The 20,710-nt window shown below is 31.4% G+C and overlaps 1 protein-coding gene across 24 annotated transcripts in view; it reads right to left on the reverse strand.

The window, feature by feature from the left end:
- Positions 1-20,710, reverse strand: part of RIMS1 (regulating synaptic membrane exocytosis 1) — a 695,397-nt gene that overhangs the window by 208,494 nt on the left and 466,193 nt on the right. For 23 of the 24 annotated variants that reach the window (XM_031964645.1, XM_031964638.1, XM_031964642.1 and 20 more), the window contains 6 exons: positions 19,457-19,580; positions 15,786-15,832; positions 13,473-13,585; positions 1,280-1,410; positions 440-611; positions 156-309 (listed from right to left, as the gene is read on the reverse strand). In XM_031964645.1, coding sequence (XP_031820505.1) covers positions 156-309; positions 440-611; positions 1,280-1,410; positions 13,473-13,585; positions 15,786-15,832; positions 19,457-19,580 — 741 coding nt within the window. The remainder of the gene's footprint in view (positions 1-155; positions 310-439; positions 612-1,279; positions 1,411-13,472; positions 13,586-15,785; positions 15,833-19,456; positions 19,581-20,710) is intronic. The other variant, XM_031964650.1, reaches the window with a different exon arrangement.

Below are 20,710 nucleotides of genomic sequence, written 5' to 3' on the forward strand. Positions count from 1 at the left end.
GACAATTCTTTCTTATATTACTATCTCTTATAAAACCCCAGAGAGAAAAATAAATTCTTATAGTTACAACTGAGTTACTACAGAATCATTTCACCATTGCAAGCCTTTAGCCAATATTTCTACTAAATGGTAACATAAAAAAATCTCAAGCTTACTTTGTAGTTTTTTGCTAGAGCTTTCTCCATGAATGTGTCTCCGTGGCATGAAAGGTGATGGCTGAGGCAGAGGTAGCGAAGATTCATCGTGTGTCTGCAGTTTATACCAATGTGGTTCATCATCTAGCAGGGCTGTCTCCAGCTCTATGAGGATCTAGAGAAATATTCTCAAGTTAAATCAGTAGGCAATCCTAACATTGTCTATCAAATTAACACAATTTACATTCAGAGATATTTTAAACTTTTAAAAGATAAAGTACTCAAATCTTCACAGCATACATCACCTCTCCAAGAAATTCACTTTCTTCTTCTTGTACTCTTGGTTGATCCCACACAGTAATTTCTAACATTCGTTCTCTAAAATCTCTACGGTGCACATGTGAATAGAGAAATGTTTGGTTCCATTTTGGTTCTAGGACTTTCTTTACTGTTTTGGTCCTCCTTTTACTTTTATCACTGAAAAATAAACATTCTTATAAATTTTTCTAATTAAATTCTTACTTTCGAATGAAAAGTAATGTATTTGCTGCCTCACCCATCCCTCAGACCAACCATGAGGGTGGGGGAAAAGAAAATTAAAAAAAAATCCTTATAACAAATAGACATAATTAAGCAAAATACATTTATTTCCTCAGGGGTTATACTCTACCCAAGCCTCTTCAAAAAAAGTCTCATTCTGCATCCTGAACCTATTAGTTCTCTGTCAGAAGGTAGATAAACATGCTTATAAAGTATAAAGAAAAATAAGGACATGTCATAACCTACGGTGTTTATATGAGATATTATCATTTTCAATATTGTTCATGTAAATTACCTTAATCCTGAAAGTATTATTTTAAGAGACTATAGCATTCTAATTCAAGACCATGCAATACAACTTTTTTATTATACTTATATGGTATTTTGGCAATATAAAAGTCTGAGAAATTAAAATTTTGATTAAGCTATCTGTGGACATTAAAATTAACTATTTAGAAAATATTATAGAAACTCATTATTTACAAGAACCATGGGTAGGTCATCTAATTTGTTGACAAGTTTGTTATGATATAATTTATGTTTTAAAAGTTTTCAAAAAAGGAGATGTTTGTTTATCCTTAGTGGCAAAATTTTGGAATTACTACCTTCTATCTGGAAGAAAGTACATTTTCACATAGGGATTCCTCGGTCGTCCATCCACTCGAGGGGGTAGTTCTCTTGCCTGAAGAACATTTACAATAAGTTGATGTCCAACTTTGTCATACCACAACTTCACCTATGGAATAATCAGGATGACATTAACTGTTAAGTTTTAAAGATAAAGTGACATAAGTACAAACTGAAGGCAAAAGTGAGAATTAAAAATTTTATTTAGTACAATATCTGGTGCATAGTAAGCATTGAATAAATGTTTTTGTTTGATCTTTCTGGAGATAAATTAAGTAATATCTCAGTAAATAATTCCATGAATACAAAAATTTAGATTTTAAGTAAGAATATGCCATCTGGACAGATTAAAAACTGGATAATTTTAATTTTTACTTTAAACTTTTGGGAAAAAAATGTTTCTTATTCCTGGTAGTCTTACACTGTTATTTCTTCAGATCTATGCTCCACCCCCTGCCAAAGTATTTTTAAAATCACATTTTATTGTTTTGAGTGTTGAAAATCCTATTTGTGGTATAGAGAAGTTTAAAAAAGTTAAAATAAGTCAAGGTGTTGATGACAATAGGGTCAAAAGGAAGTTGATCAATAATAACATATGGAGTGTTGTTAGTTTTAGAGTTCATGTGACTTTTTTTGTCTTTAAAATTTAGATGTAGAAGTGTCTATAAGACCTTGAGGTTCCAGAAAGAAAGATTAAAAAAAAAAAAAGAAATAAATACAGATAAGTTCAATATTGTCCACATGGAGATTAAAACACTTAAATAATTATATGAAAAGGTGCCAAATATTTAGCAATCACAGGAAAGATATGAGAAACAACATTTGGCCTTCAGAAATCTACATTTCTTCTTTTATATGATCATCAATAGAATATAAGCTCCTTGAGGGAAGAAACTAATTTTTATTTGTATCCCTAGCACCTAGGGCAGTACCTGGTATCTAATAGGTACTTGATAAAAGATTGAACTGCCTTAGGCTTTGTTCACAGGATCATCAATTTAGAAATGGAAAGAGGCCTTGGAAGTCAGTAGTCATTTTATTTTTTAACAAATGAGCTAAACTGAGTGCAAGAAGTGACTTGACAGAAGCCATGAGGGAATTAAGTAGATGAGGTAGAGGCTGATCTAGTATTTAAGATTCCAGAGTCAGCACTTTTTATGCCATTAATACCTCAATTTTGATTTTTAAGAAACAGTTATCCTTCTTTGTATAAGATTTACTTGTGTATTTAGTTCTATGAAAACATGATGCTTGAGAAACTATATAATTCTAAATTGATAGACAATAGTGGGATCTTGTGATACAGTGAGGTTTCGTTTCAATACTTCAGGGAAGCCCTTCCAACTATAAAAGTCTATGTTTTTTTGAATTGCTTTGCTGGAAAATTACCTGCATTTAGGTAATATTATGCAGGGTACACTGTTACATGTTTTGTATCTTTCTATACTAAGTCTAAAACCTCTGTGAAGGCAGAAATATTGGTCTTATTGTATGTCAAGTGTCAGTCAGTTGACAAATATTTATTAAAAACCTATTATATGCTAGACACTATGCTAAACTATGGAGATAAAAGAAAAGTTGAAAGATAGTCCCTGCTTCCAAGGATGTCACAGCCTAATGCAGGAGACCTCATGAAAACAACTATGTATAATATCTGTCTATCATCTATCTATCTGTCTGTCTGTCTGTCTATCTATCTTGCCATACAGGAAGTATAGGAGATAGTCAATAGAAGGAGGGAATGAGTCTTTAAAAAAATCAAGGAAGGTTTCTTGTGGGAAGTAAAAATTTTGTTGGAATTTAAAGGAAACCAAGAATCCTGGAGGTAGAAATAAGGAAGGAAAGAGTTCCAGGCATAGAGGAAAGAAGGTTAAAAATACAGTGAGTCAGAAGTCAGTTAAAATAAATATTTGCTATGAGTCTACTATGTGCAGGCACTATACTAAGACCTGGGGATATAAAGAAAGGCAAGACAACCTCTGCACTCAAGAAGTTCATATTCTAATGGCAAAAGACAAAAAATAAAAACAAAATGATAATCTAAGGAAATTAAGAGGAGGAAGAGTTCTTGGTGTGAGGCAAGAGAGAGCATGATATCACCCAGGAGTAAAATTGAAGAGGGATTGATAAGATGACTGTCCTAGGTCCCCCCCCCTTAAATTCTAGAAAGAGATGGAATATCTTATGCAAAAATAATAAGAAGGTAAATATCCATTTATCTGTTAGAGTACAGAGATGTAAATAAGATATATGAAAACTGAAAGGTAAATGGGATCCAGATTATGAAAGATTTTACAAGGTAAACAGAAAATTTATATTTGATCTTAGAGGTGATAGGGAGCCAGTAGAGTTTATCAAATAAGGGATGCATGTGAAATCGTCAGACTTATATTTTTAGGAAGTTCAACTTGACAGTTATAAGGAGGATGTATTGAAGTGAGGAAAGACTTGAAGGGAAACCAGCCTAGTACAGTAGTCCATATGTGAGTTAAAGAGGATCTGCATCAAGATGGCAGCAGCATCAGAGGAAAGGATGATACATATATAGAGGGAAAATGACATATAGATTGTAGATGAATGAGAGAATTTTGATTCAACAATTATGGGTAAGTTGCAAAAAGATGAGGGTTTGGAAGAGAAGATAATAAGTTCAGTTTGAGACATTTTGATTTTAAGATACCTATGAGACATTCAAGTGGGAATGTCCCATAGGTAGTAAGAGAAGTGAGGCTACAAGTCAAGGATATGACTATATTTAAGAATTATTAGTATAGTTATAATAATAAAATCCATAGGAACTGATAAAATCACCAAGAAAAAAATATAAAGGAAGAAGAAAAAGTTCAGAATAGAGACCTTGGAGATGTGCACAGTTAGTAAGACCTGGATGGAGATCCAGCAAAGGAGATTGAGGAATGCTCAAGTAGGTAGTAGAAATAAGATAAGAGTTGTACTACTAAAACTAGAATTTATGAAGGAAAAGAGAGTGACTGACAGTGCCAAAAACTGTCTAGAGGTCAAGAAGAATAAGGATTGTTGAGTCCATTAAGCTAGGTAATTAAAATAGTAGTAGTAGTAGTAGCAACAACAGCAATAATAACAGCAGCAGCAGCAGTAGCAGCAGCAGCAGTAGTAGTACTGTTAGTAGTAATACTACTAGTAGTACTAATAATAGCAGTAGAAGTTGTTATTGTTGTTGTTAATATTTATATAGCTCTTACTATGTACCAGGCATTGTGATAAACGCTTTATAATTATTATCTCCTTTATTCCTCATAACAGCCCTGAGAAATAGATATTATGATCTTCCTCATTTTATAGATGAAGAAAGTGAGACAAACAGAGGTCAAAGGACTTGGCCAGAATCACATAGCTAGTAAGTATGTGAGGCTAGATTTAAACTCAGGTACTCCTAATTCTAGGCCATATGCTCAATCACTGAACCACTAAGCTGCCCTCAAAATGTCATTGGTAACTTTGGGAAGAATGATTTCCATAGGGTGATGAGGCCAAAAGTCATACTACAAAGAAGAGAGTAAAAGGGGAAATTTAGGAATAAATTATAGATGACTTAATTAAGGAATTTAGACCCTCCTCAAAAAAGGGAATAGAAATATGAAATGATAACTAACATAGATAAATAAATCAAAGGAGGGTTTTTTTTTTGAAGATTGGAAGGACATTAGCATGTTTCTGGTTAATAGTGAAGGAGACTTAGGAAAAGAAGGAATCTTGAATGAAAAAAAAAGAACATTCAATCAATGAGACTTTCAGGATTATGTTGCAAAAAGACTTGAACTTAATAGACAATGACATAAAATTCAAGAGAAGCATGAGATAAACATCAAAGACTAATTTCAAGGGATTCAAAAAGGACAAACTCTGTATATTTTATTTATGAAAATGTAAACCATATATTTAAGACTGTTATAAATAATTAAGTGGTGTGAAAGACTAGGGAGAGCTGAGTATGATGTGATTCTGAAAAAGCAAAACCATGTAGAAAAATGTAAAAAGAGTATTTATCTTATACAAATGAGTTGCAAGAGGAAGAACTGACACAGAGGAATTAGATGGAAGAGAAAGTCTAATAGTTCTGGAGCCCTACTTTCATTGGAAATGAGTTAAAGTGGGAAATATAAAGTGTATAAAAGTGTTCTAAATTCAGAAAGAAATAAGGGGGTAAAGGAATAGAGAAGGGAAAAGAATATTGGAGACATTTAGAGGGAACCATAATCACATTAGACGAGTTAAAATGGAAAAAATATAAATTTAGAAGCAAATAAAAACTCTAAATTTATCAAGAAATAAGAGGGTGAGGGAATCAGATAAGGATGCACTATAGAAGGGTATATAGAATAAAAGGAATGGGATAAAGAGGGAACAACATATGTATTTTAAAAGCTATGAAAGGCTTCTAAATTCAGCTAGAAGCAAGAGGGCAAAGAGAAAGGATGAGGGAAGAGGATAAGGGAGGGAACTTTGGAGAGGAAAAAGTTAAGTAATAGGAGGGTAGGGTTGCTGGTAGAAGTAAAGCAGAGGAGTAAAGAATGGTAGGAAATAAATACACATAAATATAATAAAGATAAGGAGTAGAATTTATTAAGTTAAACAAAAGCAGGTCTTGTAGTTATAATCTCAGATAAAATTAAAGTTATAATAGATTTGATCAAAAGGAGAAAACAGGAAAAGTACCACCATATTGAGACATATTATTCAATATTGTTTTAGATTAAATAACTAGTTAGCATAAGGTTGGAATATTGATGTTGAATAGGAAATGATGAGTTGGTGGATTTAAAAAATATATGTAGAGACTTGGACATATGAGGAATGATGCTATCCATCTTCAGAGAAACAGGGCATACAAGCATCATATGTCTTACATAGATGTATATGAATCTATTTGTGTATAGATGTGTATGATTATATATATATATATATATATATGTATATCTATGTATATACATAAATATATGTGTGTATCTCCATGTTTAATTATAGACTTTTTGGTGGAAGAGGGAAATAATAATAATAATAAAATAATAAATATTAATAAAAATAAATAATAAAATAATAAAAATGTAGAGCAAAGAACAAAAAACCTACAAGGAAACAAAGATGGACAGTTCTGAATACAATATGTGGTATTCATCATATAGGGTTTCTTGACATGGAATTTTATTACTTTATATTTTTGATCATTTCTTATATTCTGCTGTGTTCATGGCAATGGTTTTTTTTTTATTTGTATTTAAGCTTTAAATAAATAAATACATATTTTAGAAGAGAGGAAAAACCTAAAGAGTAGATAAGTGAGAAAGAAGGGTTGATGGAAGGAAGGATCTGGCAAAGATAGGATGGAATGGAATAACTTGTGCATATAAGAAAGGGTTTCCTCAACAAAAAGCAAAGCCATCTCCTTCATGGGATGAAGGAGAAAATGGTGGCAGAAGACATATAAGTGATGTGAAAAAGTCGGATGGGAAAATAAGAAGCTCTTACTAAATCACTTCATTTTGTTCAAAGAAATATGAGCCAAAGTTCTCAGATTAGAGGGTTTGTTTGGGACTATCAGAGATTTGAGAAACGATGAAAAGATGTGGGGGGAAAAAACATGTAGTGAGTAGAAGATGTAGTCAGTTAAGGAAACATTTAAAATCATTTATTTGTTACAATGAGGGTTTATCTGAGATACTGTAGCTTAAATTTGTTCTGATCCAGTCAGCATGATTTTGTGATTTCCTCCAACATCTTTTAGCAGCATGTGAATAGGAATGAAGGAATCTGACTATGGTCATCTCTTTGAGGAGCTGAGACAGTGGTGGAATAGGTCATGAGAAATAAGGAAGTTGAGAAACAGCTTGGGGTGTTTAGGAAAGTATCAATATGTATGTCACCTATTATGAGTCTAAGATTTGGGAGAAGAGAAAGACTATGACAAGCACTGAACTCTAAGGAAAAAAAGACTTCTGAAGATTGATAGACAAGAGCTTTCAGAAATTTGATTGAATAGCAGATATGGATTGAATGACTCTTAAAAGTAGAGAACTTTCCAAATGAAGATTGTACAGGGAAAACTTGGGAATAGGGGAGGCAGGAAGTCTCACTTGTCAGGGTCCCCTTCCTTAAGTTGGAGAAAATGAGTAAAAGTACTACAAAATGTGATCTGAGAGGTTATATCTCCAGGATAGATACAGGTCTTAATGTGAGCCAGAAGATGGAAGGAGTGAAGAAGGAAAATATTTAAGATGACAGGAAGATTGTTAGCTATGTAAAACAAAACAAAAGAAAACAAAAAACATTATCTATGGATTCTTGTTTCACTCATCCCAGACCCTAATAGAGGGCATCTATGCAATGGTTACTATTGCTTGCTGTTAGGTGTCCTGAGTAAGTTACTTCTTTCCATTGGTTTCCTTAACAGAAATTGGGCTAGTAATAGCATCTACCTCCCAAGGTTTCTGTGAGGATAAATGCCTACCACATAATAAAGTTTTAATAAATGTTTATTTCCTTCTCCATTTGTTGAATGAATGAATATGTTGAATTTCTCATTAGAAATTAGCTTGTTAGAAAAAATATACATATTAGAAAATATACTGAATGAGCAAAGGATCTGAGTGCTATATCAAAATTTTACCACTTATTAGCTATGTGAGCATAATCAAGTCACCTAAATATTTTGAACTTCAATTTTCTCATCTGTAAAACAAGAATGACAATATGTGTGCTCCCTAATTTATCTTGTTTTGATAAGGAAAGCATTGTATAAATCATAAAGTTCTTTATAAGCATTCAGGTTCTCGTCACCTCTTCTCTGATAATCATTAACTGGTTTTAACTTTTTACAGCCTTTTAACTGGATTCCTTGCCTCAAATTTCTCTCCATTTCAACTCATTCTCCCTCAAACTGCTATCAAATTAGTAAATTCCATTGGCCCAGCAGAAAGGTAAATTGCCAGTCTCAGAACCTGAGGACAGGTAAGACTAGATTGGATGACCCCAGTGCATTGGACAAACCACAAAAATCTCAGACCCCAGCTTAAAACTAGTGACCAAGCCTTGGCCTGAAGCACAAGAAGCTTGGGATAGTGTCCTTTATTCTGGAGAAGTAGAGCTCAACTTTAAAAGTCATGAAATAGGCTAAAAAAATAAGTAATAAACAAAAAAGAGACATGAGCACAGAAAGGTTCTTTGGTTATAGAAAACATCAAAACACAAACTTAGAAGAGAACATCAATGGCAAAATGCTTACATGAGAAGCCTCAAAGGGTAAAATCAATTGATCTCAAGCTCAAAAAAGTCCTCTTGAAAGAGCTCAAAAAAAGATTTAAAAGTCAAATAAGAGAGGTAGAAGAAAATGGGGGGATGGCTTATGCAGGAAAAAAAAAAGAGTGAACAGTTTGCAAAAGGAAGCAACAAAAAAGACTAAAGAAAACAATTCCTTGAAAGTAGAATTGTCCTTAAAAGTAGAATTGTCAAAGTCAGGAAAAAAAAAACCCAAAACATTCACTGAAGAAAACAAGTAACTGGAACTTGTTAACTGGTTAATTGGAAAAGATGGTACAAAAGTTATCTGAAGAACACAATTCCTTAAACATTAGAATTGTGCAAGTGGAGGCTAATAACTTTATGAGACATCAAGAATCAGTCAAATAAAATTTTTTAAAAATCAAAAATATAGAAGAAAATGTCAAATAGCTCATTGGAAAAGTAACTGGCCTTAAAATATATCCAGGAGAAAGAATTAAGAATTATTGGACTACTTGAAAGGCATGATCTCTCTCTCTCTCTCTCTCTCTCTCTCTCTCTCTCTCTCTCTCACACACACACACACACACACACACACACACACACACTGGAATCTGCACAGTATCTCTCAAGAAATTTCAAAGAAACCTGCCCTGATGTCCTAGAAGCAGTTGGAAAAATAGTCATCGAAGAAATCTACTAACCACCTTCTGGATGAAATCTGCAAAATGAAAACTCCAAGGAATATTGTAGCCAAATTTCAGAATTATCAGATCAAAGAGAAAATGCTGTAGGCAGCTAGAAAGGAACAATTCAAATATCAAGGAGTCACAGTCAGGATTACACAGGATTTAGACAGTAGCTTCTACGTGAAGTGATCAAAGGGATTGTAATATGATATTCCAGAAGCAAAGTATTTTGGATTACACCCAACAATCCCACTACCCAGAAAAATTGATCATAATCTTTCATAGAAAACAATGGATGATCAATGAAACTAGGGACTTTCAAACTTTCTTGATAAAAAAAAAACAGAGTAGACCAGAAAAATTCAATCTTTAAATACAAGACCCAAGAGAGAAGCATAAAAAAAATAAATAAATAAACAGGAAAGAAAAAAAAAATCAATAATATTAAAATGCTTATATTCCTACATAGGAAGATGATACTTGTAACTCTTGAGAACTATATATCCTTATTATGGCAGACAGAAGGAGTATACATAGAGTATAAGTTGACTTTGATGTGATTATGTAAAACAAAATATTAAGAGGTTTTAAAAAAAAGATTGTATTGGAAGAAGAGGAAAGAAAGTGGGAAAATAGGGTAAATTATATCACATGAAGAAGTGCCAAAGACCTATTACATTAGAGGGGAAAAAGGAAGGGTATATAAGCATTGTTTGATTCTTTCTCTCATAGAATTTAGCTCAAAGAGAGAATAACATACATATTTAATTGGGTATAGAAATTTATTTTACCTTACATGGAAGTGGGAGGGAGAAAGAGAAAGAAAAGAAAAAAGCAGTTTAAAAAAAGGGAGGGCAAAAGGCACAGCATAAGTTGTAAGAGAAAGGGGAAAGAAAAGGTGAGAAGTTTAATAGAAGAGAGAGTAGACTGAGGTAGGTGCAGGTCAAAAGCAAAACACTGATGAGGAGGGATAAGGTGAAATGAGAGAGAAAAGTATAAATAGGAAAAATAGATTTGAAGGAAGTACACATTAATCATAATTGTGAATGAGAATGGAATAAAATGTTTCACATAACAGAAGTGGATAGCACAGGGGATTAAAAAACAGAATCCTACAATATATTGTTTACCAAAAAAAACATGTTTTAAACAGAAAGGTATATACAGAGTACAGGAAAAAGGCTGGAACATACTATATCATGCTTCATCTGGAGTTTAAAAAAAAAAAGCAGAGGTAGCAGCTCTGATGTAAGGCAAAGGAAAAGCAAACATAAATATAATTAAAGAGATAAGGAAGGAACTATATCTTGCTAAATGGTACCATAGACAACGAAATAATAGCAATGTTAAATATATATACACCAAATGGTATAGCACCCAAATTCTTAGAGGAGAAGTTAAATGAGTTACAGGAAGAAATAGGCAGTCAAACCATGCTACTGAGGGACCTCCTCCCTCAAAATGTGATAAATCTAACCACAGAATAAACAAGAAAGTATTTAAAGAGATGAATAGAATTCTCAAAAAAAAATTAGATATGGTAGATCTCTAGAGAAAATTTATCACAAATGATTAGAGAAATGAAAATTAAAACAACTCTGAGTTACCACCTCACACCTATCAGATTGACTAACATAACAGAAAAATAATATGATAAATGTTGGAAGTACATGAGAAAAGTAGGACACTAATGCATTGTTGGTGAAGTTGTGAACTGATTCAAACATTCTGGAGATCAATTTGGAACTATGCCTGCAAGATTATAAAACTGTGCATGTCACTTGATGCAGCAATACCACTATTAAATCTGTATCCCAAACAGATCATAGAAAATGGAAAAGAACCCACATTTGCAAAAATTATTTATAGTAGCTTTTTTGTGTGTGGTGGAAATTGATGGTATGACCATAAATTGGGGAATGGCTGTACAAGTTGTGGTTCATGAATGTAATGAAATACTATTGTGCTATAAGAAATGATGAGCAGGAGAATTTCAGGGGAAAACAAAAAATACTTGGAAAGACTTACATAAAGTGATGCTGAATGAAGAACCAAGAGAATACAGTATGTAACAACAATAACACTGTGTTTTGATAAACTATGATAGACTTAACTCTTTCATAAATATAGTGGTCCAAGAGAATTCCAAAAGACTTGTGATGGAAACTGTCATCCACATTCAAAGAAAGAATTGTGGATTCTGAATGCAAAGTAAAGCATACTATTGTTCATTTTCATAATTGTTTTTTTTTCCTTTCCTGTGATTTTATGGAAATATGTTTAACATGATTTTAAATATATTGCTTGTATCAGAATGGCTGCTCTCTTGGGGAGGGGGAGGGAAGGAGGGTAGAACGGAAGGAGAAAAATTTGTAACTCAAAATCTTACAAAAAGGAATGTTAAAAACTATCTTTACATGTAATTGAAAAATTTAAATGCTATTAAGTACAAAACAAACAAATAAATATAGCTTGGGCAAAAGTTAAATTATAATTCTTAGAAGAGATGAATCAAGCATTTTAAGGGGGAAAACGTTTTATGAATTAAATTTGATTGCTTAAAGGGGAAAATGGAAAAGAAATGAGTTATAGAAAAGAGAAGTGGAAAGGAAATTAATAGTTTGGCACAACTCAAAAGAGAACCCAGGCAACTCATTTCAAGAAATCATAAAAAGATTAAAACTGTCCAGAATCCTTAGAGACAGAGGGAAAAGTAGAAACATAAGCGATCTACTATTTATCTCTTAAAATATACCTCAAAATGAAGATTCCCCCAGAATACTATGGCCAAAATGCAGAGAGAGTCCAGAAAATGCAGCCAGAAAGCAAGAATTCAAGTATTGAGGATCTACATTAAGAATCACATTAAATTTAATAACCACGAGAATAAAGGAGCAGAAAATGTAGAATATGACATTCCAGAAGGCAAGGGATATATGCTTACAACTGAGTATAATTCACAGATGAGGGAAAGTTAGATTCTTAATAAAATAAAATTTTACTGTTCATTATGAAAATATCAGAGCTGCAAAAAACCTTGAAATGCAAACACAGAAATTAAGATAAACATGAAAAGATAAACATGATCAAACAACCATTCGAAAAAAAAAATTAAAGGGTGAACTGTTTGCATTTGAATAGACAGAGAAGATACTTGTAAGTCCTCTGAGAATCCTATCACCATTAAGAATTATTTCAGGAGTCTACTTAGACAGAGGGCTTAGGAATGGTTCTGTCATGTTTTGATGTCTTAAAAGAATAATTGAAGAAAGAGAAATATATTAAGACAGACTAAGAAAGAAGAAAAATGAGACAAAAAAGTTTCATATATTTCAGGTACAAAAGTAGAAATTTATTCAGATAAGTAAGAAATTCATGGGAGGAGTAGGTGAAACTTGAACCTCACTCTCATCAGAACTGGTCGAAAGAGTGTAGGATACACTCACAGTTTGGGTACAGAAAAATATTGCACTCAACATGGTAACAGAGAAAAAACAGATGGTAGAAGAAGTAGGGATACAAGTACAAGGGAATATAAATTAAGGAGTAATTAATTCTGAGCAAAATAAACTCAAAGTATGGACAAAAAAATCAGGTGTTTTGGGGTAGCAAGAAATTTAAAAATGAAGAATCATCCAATAATTGGAGAATAACTGAACAAGTCATGGTGCACAATTATAGTAGAAAAACTATTGTTTTGAAAGAAATTATAAAGGGCATGGTTTCAGAGAAAACCGGAACCAACTATTGTACTGATTGATACAGATTGAAGTGAATCAGAAAAAAATAATATTCTCTCTCTCTCTATCCCCTCTTTTTATATCTACACACACACACACATACACACACACACACATACACACACACACACACACATCCTTACATAATATGGTAGACTGACAGCATAGACAAACTTAGAAATTCTGATGGTGCAATGGCCAACCAGAATTCCAAAGGATATGTGATGAAACATGTACCCACCACCTAATAAGTGAGGAACTCAGTGTACAGAGACATTTTTTTTGACACCAATATTGTCATTCATTTTGCTTGATTATATATGTTTTTTTAAGGGTTTTGTTTTTCTTTCTTTCTCAATTTGGGAGGATTTACAGGGATTTGGGATTTTTTAGATAGGTTTAAAAATGAAAATTTAATTAAAATAATTAAAAATGATGATGAACTTTCTCAAGCATTATCAAAAGTTAAAAAAAAAAAAAATACTTACAGAAAGTTGCCCTGGTAAGACCTGAGGGGCATCCTTTAGTGCTCCAGGACTAGTTGGAGAAATTACAGAAATGGAAGGTCTTTCCATCTTTTGAGATTCAAAAGAACTTGAACCTGAAATAAGAGAAAAAAGTGCAAAAGAAAATCCTGATAAAATATAGCTAAATAAAATTGCAACAAATAAATTTTTCTAAAATACAACTGATACCCGTTGAAGACCTTAACTTACAAAGGCCTAGGTCTACCACTTCATCCTGTGCCATCTCCAGTTGCCCTGACCTTTATCTGGCCACTGGAGGCAGATAACTCTGGAGGATAAAGCAAGGGAGATAACATTGAGACATAGTCCTCTTCAAGAACAAAGGACAACGCCTGCATTTTTGATTTCCTTCACAGGCTAATAGTACACTATTTCAAAGTCCGATTCTTTTTGTACAGCAAAATAACTGTTAGGACATGTATACTTATATTGTATTTAATTTATACTTTAACATATTTAGCATGTATTGGTCAACCTGCCATCTGGGGGAGGGAATGGGGGAAGGAAGGGAAAAATTGGAACAAAAGGTTTGGCAATTGTCAATGCTGTAAAATTACCCATACATATAACTTGTAAATAAAAAGCTATTAAAAAAAAAGAACAAAGGACAAAACAATAACAATTAGGTATATACTATATACTATAATTTTCTTGATAATGGAAAACTACCTAAAATCAGAGATTCATATTATGAAATTCTTGGTGAGTATTTTAAATATGGTTAATTGACATTTATAAGAGGTTCTATTTAAAAGATATATTTAAAATGTAAGAAATAAGTTCAACATTCACTTTGAACTGCCAGACTTTAGCTACATATACTATTGTTTATGTTTATTAGCATTAAACAGAACCTACGGCAATTATATATGAAGGTGAGGGTGGTGGTAGATACAATTAAGGATAATGAAAGTGTTCATTCAATCACATTGGTAGAATGATTAGATCTGAGTTACCTTCATTGTAAAATTGTAATAAATTTGACAGGAAATATAATTCCTAATTAGCAAATTATAATAGTTTTATTCATCCTTTTCTTGGTTTTATCCAGTTTCTTAGTAGAGAGGATACAAAAGAAATCTCTGAAATCTGCGGTTACAGTCAGATGGTATCTCCAGTGCTTCACAGAGAGTACAAATGTATTTTCTGAAAAATGAAGGAAGATTCTGGATTCTGTTATACACCTGGATTTTATGATCAACCAAGGGTATTTGGATGCTATTTAAAGTCTCAAATTAATTTTCATTTGGGCTTTGGTCATATTTCATTATATAGACTATGTTTCAAAAACAAGAAGAGTTGCTAATTAAAACTGTCTCACCCCTACAGATATTTAGTACATGGGATAGAGTAGGTTAGAAATCTAAGGATAAATATTTCACAAATTTAAATGTATTCACAACCTTACTAAATATGTCACATTGTTTTATTTCATGAACTTTGAATCCTTTAAAAGTATCTTTAATGATAGTGTAGGTTATGATATATGAGTTATTATTGCCAGAAGGAGGATTGAATGGAATATTATTCTTATTATCATGAAATAGAATAATTGGCAAATAGTGTCTTCATTATAATTTTTTCCTTGGGGTCTATGCTGTAGTACTATCAAATGGATAAAATTTTTTTTATAAGAAACACTTTCATTCATGTTTTCATTTTTTCTTTTGGTCATACATGCCTTTTAAAAGTATTTGTTGATCATCTTCCATGTTCCACATACTTTACATGATTAGATATAAAGAAGGATAAAAGATAAATCCTAATTTAAAATTAAATCCTTCTCACTAAAATAATTTAGTTGGATAAGGGAGAGTCGGTATGTTTTTCTGTATTATATAAAAGAATAACTTGTAAGTCATGTAATTTTTCAGTGCTCTGCTTGGTAATATTCATTGACAGAGAGGGTTTCTTGTCATGCATGAAAAATAATGCTCCAGTGCTATATATATACTTTTAGGGAAAAAAATCATTATTAAAGTATATGCCTATAATTACATACAATAGGGAGAAAAGGGACCATAAATTGTAATAAGTAGAAATTCATTGGTCTCCAAAACAACCATGACTTTCTGTATTCCTAATACATTCTATCTTCATAGTTAGTCATGGTTTATAGGCCTCTACTTGCCTATATCCCCTGAAGCAACTATCCATTCTCTTGTTCTCAATGATTAAGAGAGGGGTAGTAAATGAATTCAAAAGATATAACTCTAAAAGTATAAAGAACCATTTTAGATGAATGAATTAATCAAAAGAAGTCTTCATACTCACTAGACTCTAATGGAGGATGAGAACTCTCGGGAATCCTTGGAATGTCACTAAAAAGAAACAGTATGTATTTTTAAAATCAGCCAAATTCAGCCCATAAATCTGAAAGTCTCTTAATTACATTTAGTTTCAATGTGATAGCACAATCCTTTTGAGATTTAAAAAGGAGTGGCAATGGAACAGTTACTGCAAAGGCAGCTACTAATGTGCATGAATGTTACACACTACACAAAACTGCATTTACCAAAGGAAGACCTTAAAGATCAAAATAATAAAACTTCCTTTTACAATGACAACAATCACATTAATATTGTGACGAAACTTGTCACAATATTTTTACTACCAAAACAGTAGGTTTTGGAAACAAGAAATGTTCAAGTACTGCTAATACTAATGTTTTACTGTAGAAAGATAAATCAGAATGAGACAAATTACGTGACTCACTAGTAGGCTTTACAAACACATCTGAAAGAGTTTACTGAATGAAACTGATGGGAAATGTCTTAAAAATTAAAACAAAAAAGAAAGTGTGGATGATGTGGGCAAAGTTAAGCCTGAATATGATGAGGTGCTTTGGAAATTAAAATCAAGCTTGCAACATAAAAAGCTAAAAATTACACATATGCCTTATATAGAGAGAACTCTATATATGAAGTATACCTAAATATACTATTGTATGGCTATTTACCACATAATGAGAAAGTAGCATTCAATCCATTGGAAAAATTCTACAAATCTCAATATGATATTATTCTTGAAAAACTAGTATTTGATATGTCATAGTCGTAGTTTAATTATAATTTACAAAAATCCTGGACAAACCTGACCTAGGTACTCCACTACCTATAACTATGACTTGTATTTTGCTTTATAAAAAGATTACTATCAACTTAACAAAGGAAAAAATGCTATAGGGAGAGCACAGAAGACTGATATTGATATGGCTAATTGAAATAGATTGGAATTTGGACTTAAAAAGATAATAAAAAGTATTAAAAAAAAAAAAAAAGACTAACCACTTTCCTAAAGTCAATATCAGCACAATGAATTCACAAGTAAGGAATTTAGTGGATCGGCTTTCGTATTCTGACATTAGATCAGCAGGTTAAATGAGATGCAATAATACATTGTGGTTTAGCAAAAGTGGAAATTTTGATTCATCTCTAATAACTTATTTTCCCTTAAATCTTGCCTTTAATGGAATGAAAATAATTATCTTATTTCTCCTACATGCTTTCAAAACTGCCTAGAGGATGATTCTGTGGTTCAGTCAAGATTTTAAATCTTTCATGAATCATAGAATTTATCTCTATATCTTATTATAGTTCAGTCATATGGCCCACATTTAACAGCTAGGTCAAGATTCACTGCATTCTTACTAATTCAAATGAGATGGGAGGTACCTTAAAAATCAGTGCTCTATAAAATTGTCAGTTGAGTCTTTGGAAAATTTAATTTGAATGGCAGTATTAAAGAATGAAATCTAAACCACAGAATACTATTATGAACCTGTAATTTATTAAAGATACTGGGGCAGGATTTCAAAATGCTTTATTTTCACTTTAAATGTAAATCTTTTTCAAAAATGACCTAATGGTTGTTATTTTGCTAATATTTCTAATTAGTATATGTTTCCTGACATATGTTGGAAAAATCAGAGAACTATTATGAAATTGCAGGTGAACCAAGCACCTCAGAACATCCATCTATGTGACAAAATGGTAGATATTGCTGATATATCAAATTGTCCACTATCAAACTATTCTTATAAGTTTAATCAAAAGATATACTTGGACTTATTCTCAGAGTTATTCTTTAATCAGGATCTGATAAAAGTCTCTGAAGAAATATTTATCTCCTTTTATAAAGTCATTAATAGTTTTAAATTAAACTACAATTAAATTATAATAAATGCATTCTTCTACTACTTCTGTAATTTCTTCTTTGGATAGAAAATGAAGATACCTTTACAAAGATGTCTATATCCATATACTCTTTTAATTTTACATTTTTAACTGGGCTGATTTTTGGTGTGTCAATAGTTTCTTTTTAATTTTTTGGTTATACCAGTTTTACATTATTACAATATGATTTAGTTGTCCTTTATGATTGTAAATAGCCAAGAATCAATAATACTTTAGATATATTCTTTCAGTAGCCCTGACCACCTGAATGCATTTTGGCAATATCTTTGCCATATAACTCCTTTATCTTTATTTCTATATTTACAGTCCCTCTTCCAAAATTACTTACCTCTTTCCCAGCCCCATATTTGCCTCAGCTCAAGAACACATGTAATATAAAACTAATATAAATTATATATTAATAATATGCTAGAAATCTGGATAGAGAGAAAGCATAATACTATTGCAAAATTCCTTATTGTTGTAATCTATATAGTCATCATTTAAATTTTGGTTTCTAACAAGGCCTTCACTTTATTTTTTTTTAATTTTCATTTTTACTTAAAGAAAACTAGAAGTGTACTATCAATATATTTGATCATAGATGATATAGTTCAATTATTTAACAATTTGGAATAATAATGTGTTTTTACATGTGTGTTTTATAGTGCAAATATCCATGAAAAGAATAACAATTTAACCTACATAGGTACCTTTTCAGCAAAATTTTGAGCTGTAGCCCAACAATATACAAAGTAGAAAATGTAAAGAAATATTTTTCAACATCAATGTGCTCAAATATTAAATGAGTTGTGATCAACAACTCCAAAATGTCATTTCAAATTGTAGATGATAAAAAAGAATAATCACTCTAAACATTGCAGTCATACTTAATTAAAACAAAAAGATAAAAGTTGGACCAGTATGGCATTTATGCACCTCTTTGGGGACATATCTCTTATTCATAGAGAATACAAAAATGCTATAATTCAGAACAAGCCTATGCAGGTTAAAATTTGATTCTCAAAATTAAATTATTTCATTTTTCTTGAGTAGATTGTAAGCTCCTTGAGGGCATGAACAGTGTTTATTTTTGTCTTGCATCCTCAGCATCTAGTTCAGTGCCTGGCATACAGTAGGCACTTAAAATGCTTGTTAAATTATTGAATTTACTTGAATTATATTATTTATTTTTATAGAATTAACATTTAAAATATTGAAATTGAAAAACAAGTTTTTTTATCTTTTACAAAATCATCTACCTTTAAAAGAAATTATACTTAATCCATATATAAAGATATAGAATAAAGCACTCTTTTATTATAGTCTATAAATTAAAGAGGTAGAAGCTATTACATTAAAAGGTTTGTTGTGGTATTAGGCTAAAATTGTTAAATTTCAATGTGCATTGTAGTAGAATTAATGGATGCCCCCTTTCTCTAGTAACACAAATGACAAAATTTGTATTACTAGAAGTCAATAGTGTGTCTTCATTTGGAAATGGATTTCATTCTTATTTCATAAAAATAAGCTCATCATTCTGTGACATTTAGCCTTACCAGAACTTAAATCCTCTAAAATGTAGTAAAAAAAAAAATCACTATATAGCTCTAAAGAGTTTTTTTTTTTTTAATCCAGTATATGTGCCCATATTTGAAGAAAATATCATCCACATAACAGGTATTATATGAATGTATAAACTTCTTTTTAAAACCCTGTTAATACATGTAATTTACTAAACTTAAGAAGCAAGTTTTTTTTTAGCCTTACCCAATAGGCCTTGAAACAATAATTTCAACTTGAGGTTCTGATTTTGATTCTAAAATAATGTTGTAAACTTCTTCATTTGTAGCTCCAGGCAGGGGTTTACCATTCCATTCTAGAACTTCATCCCCTTGAATTTAAAAAAAAGGGTATTTTTTTACCTTATGATTTTTCTTTTATTTTTTCTTTTCTATCTTTTAAAATTTTTTAAACAAAGAATGCAAAACATATACAAATATATTTTAGATATCTAAGCTCCACTAATAAAAAACAAAGTCTCACACCATGGAAACTTGTTAAACTGAATTTCCAAGCCTCTAAAAACTTTATTTATTTATTTACTAATTTATTTTGCAGTCTCCTGCAAGCAATATGATACATGATGTTCTTGATATATTTTAGATGAATCAGCAATAATCAAAACAACTGCCTTGTCCTAAGGATGGAATTAGCGCATTCCAGCTTGAAGGGATCTATTAGGCAGCAAACATCACAATCTCTGGGTGAGGGTACAATTACAACTAGACTTTTACACACAAATCCTAGTATTCTAGGTTTCTTTTTTTCTTTTTTCTTTTTTTTTTTTGTATTGTTTTTGTTTTTTTCAACAGCACGTAATATTAATGAGTGCAAAATTTCTGGTCCTAAAATGCTATATAATCTTCGCCAGATGCACAAAAGAATAAAGATGAGTGAAAAGATTTTAAGGCCACAAACAGTTTAACCTAGGTAGCTATGGCAAGATAACGAAGCAAGCGGATGTAAAACTGTTGCATGAGGGCTAACCCATTTCCAGATGTTAAAAATACATAATTCTATATATGATATAATTTTGCTATAATTAAGTTACAAAAAAATGTTTCATAAAAAGAATTTTGAAGTAAAATCAATATAAATCAACATAAACATTGGAAAATATTTTTATTAAGAATAAATTAAGGAGTTCTCAATATTAGAATACAATTTAAACATTTTTATTTAATATACTCTTGAGAGCTAATGAATTTTTCTCCCAAATGAAAAGTATAAATAATCAGGAGGCACTTAAAAGTACATTTCTAACAGTCAAAACAATCTTTCATTTGAAAAATCTGGATAAATATACATTTGAATTTTTTTTTTCAGATTTAAATGAGCTCTTCCCCAATAGTGATGTGGACAAAACTGATTTTTCTATAATTGATGGCAAATTGGGTTCACTAATGCATTATAATCTTTTAAGCCTAAAAGAAATCAGAAGTTATTTAACTTCAAAAAAAA

Source organism: Sarcophilus harrisii, chromosome 4 (genome assembly GCF_902635505.1).
Source record: "Sarcophilus harrisii chromosome 4, mSarHar1.11, whole genome shotgun sequence".
NCBI lineage: Eukaryota > Metazoa > Chordata > Mammalia > Dasyuromorphia > Dasyuridae > Sarcophilus > Sarcophilus harrisii.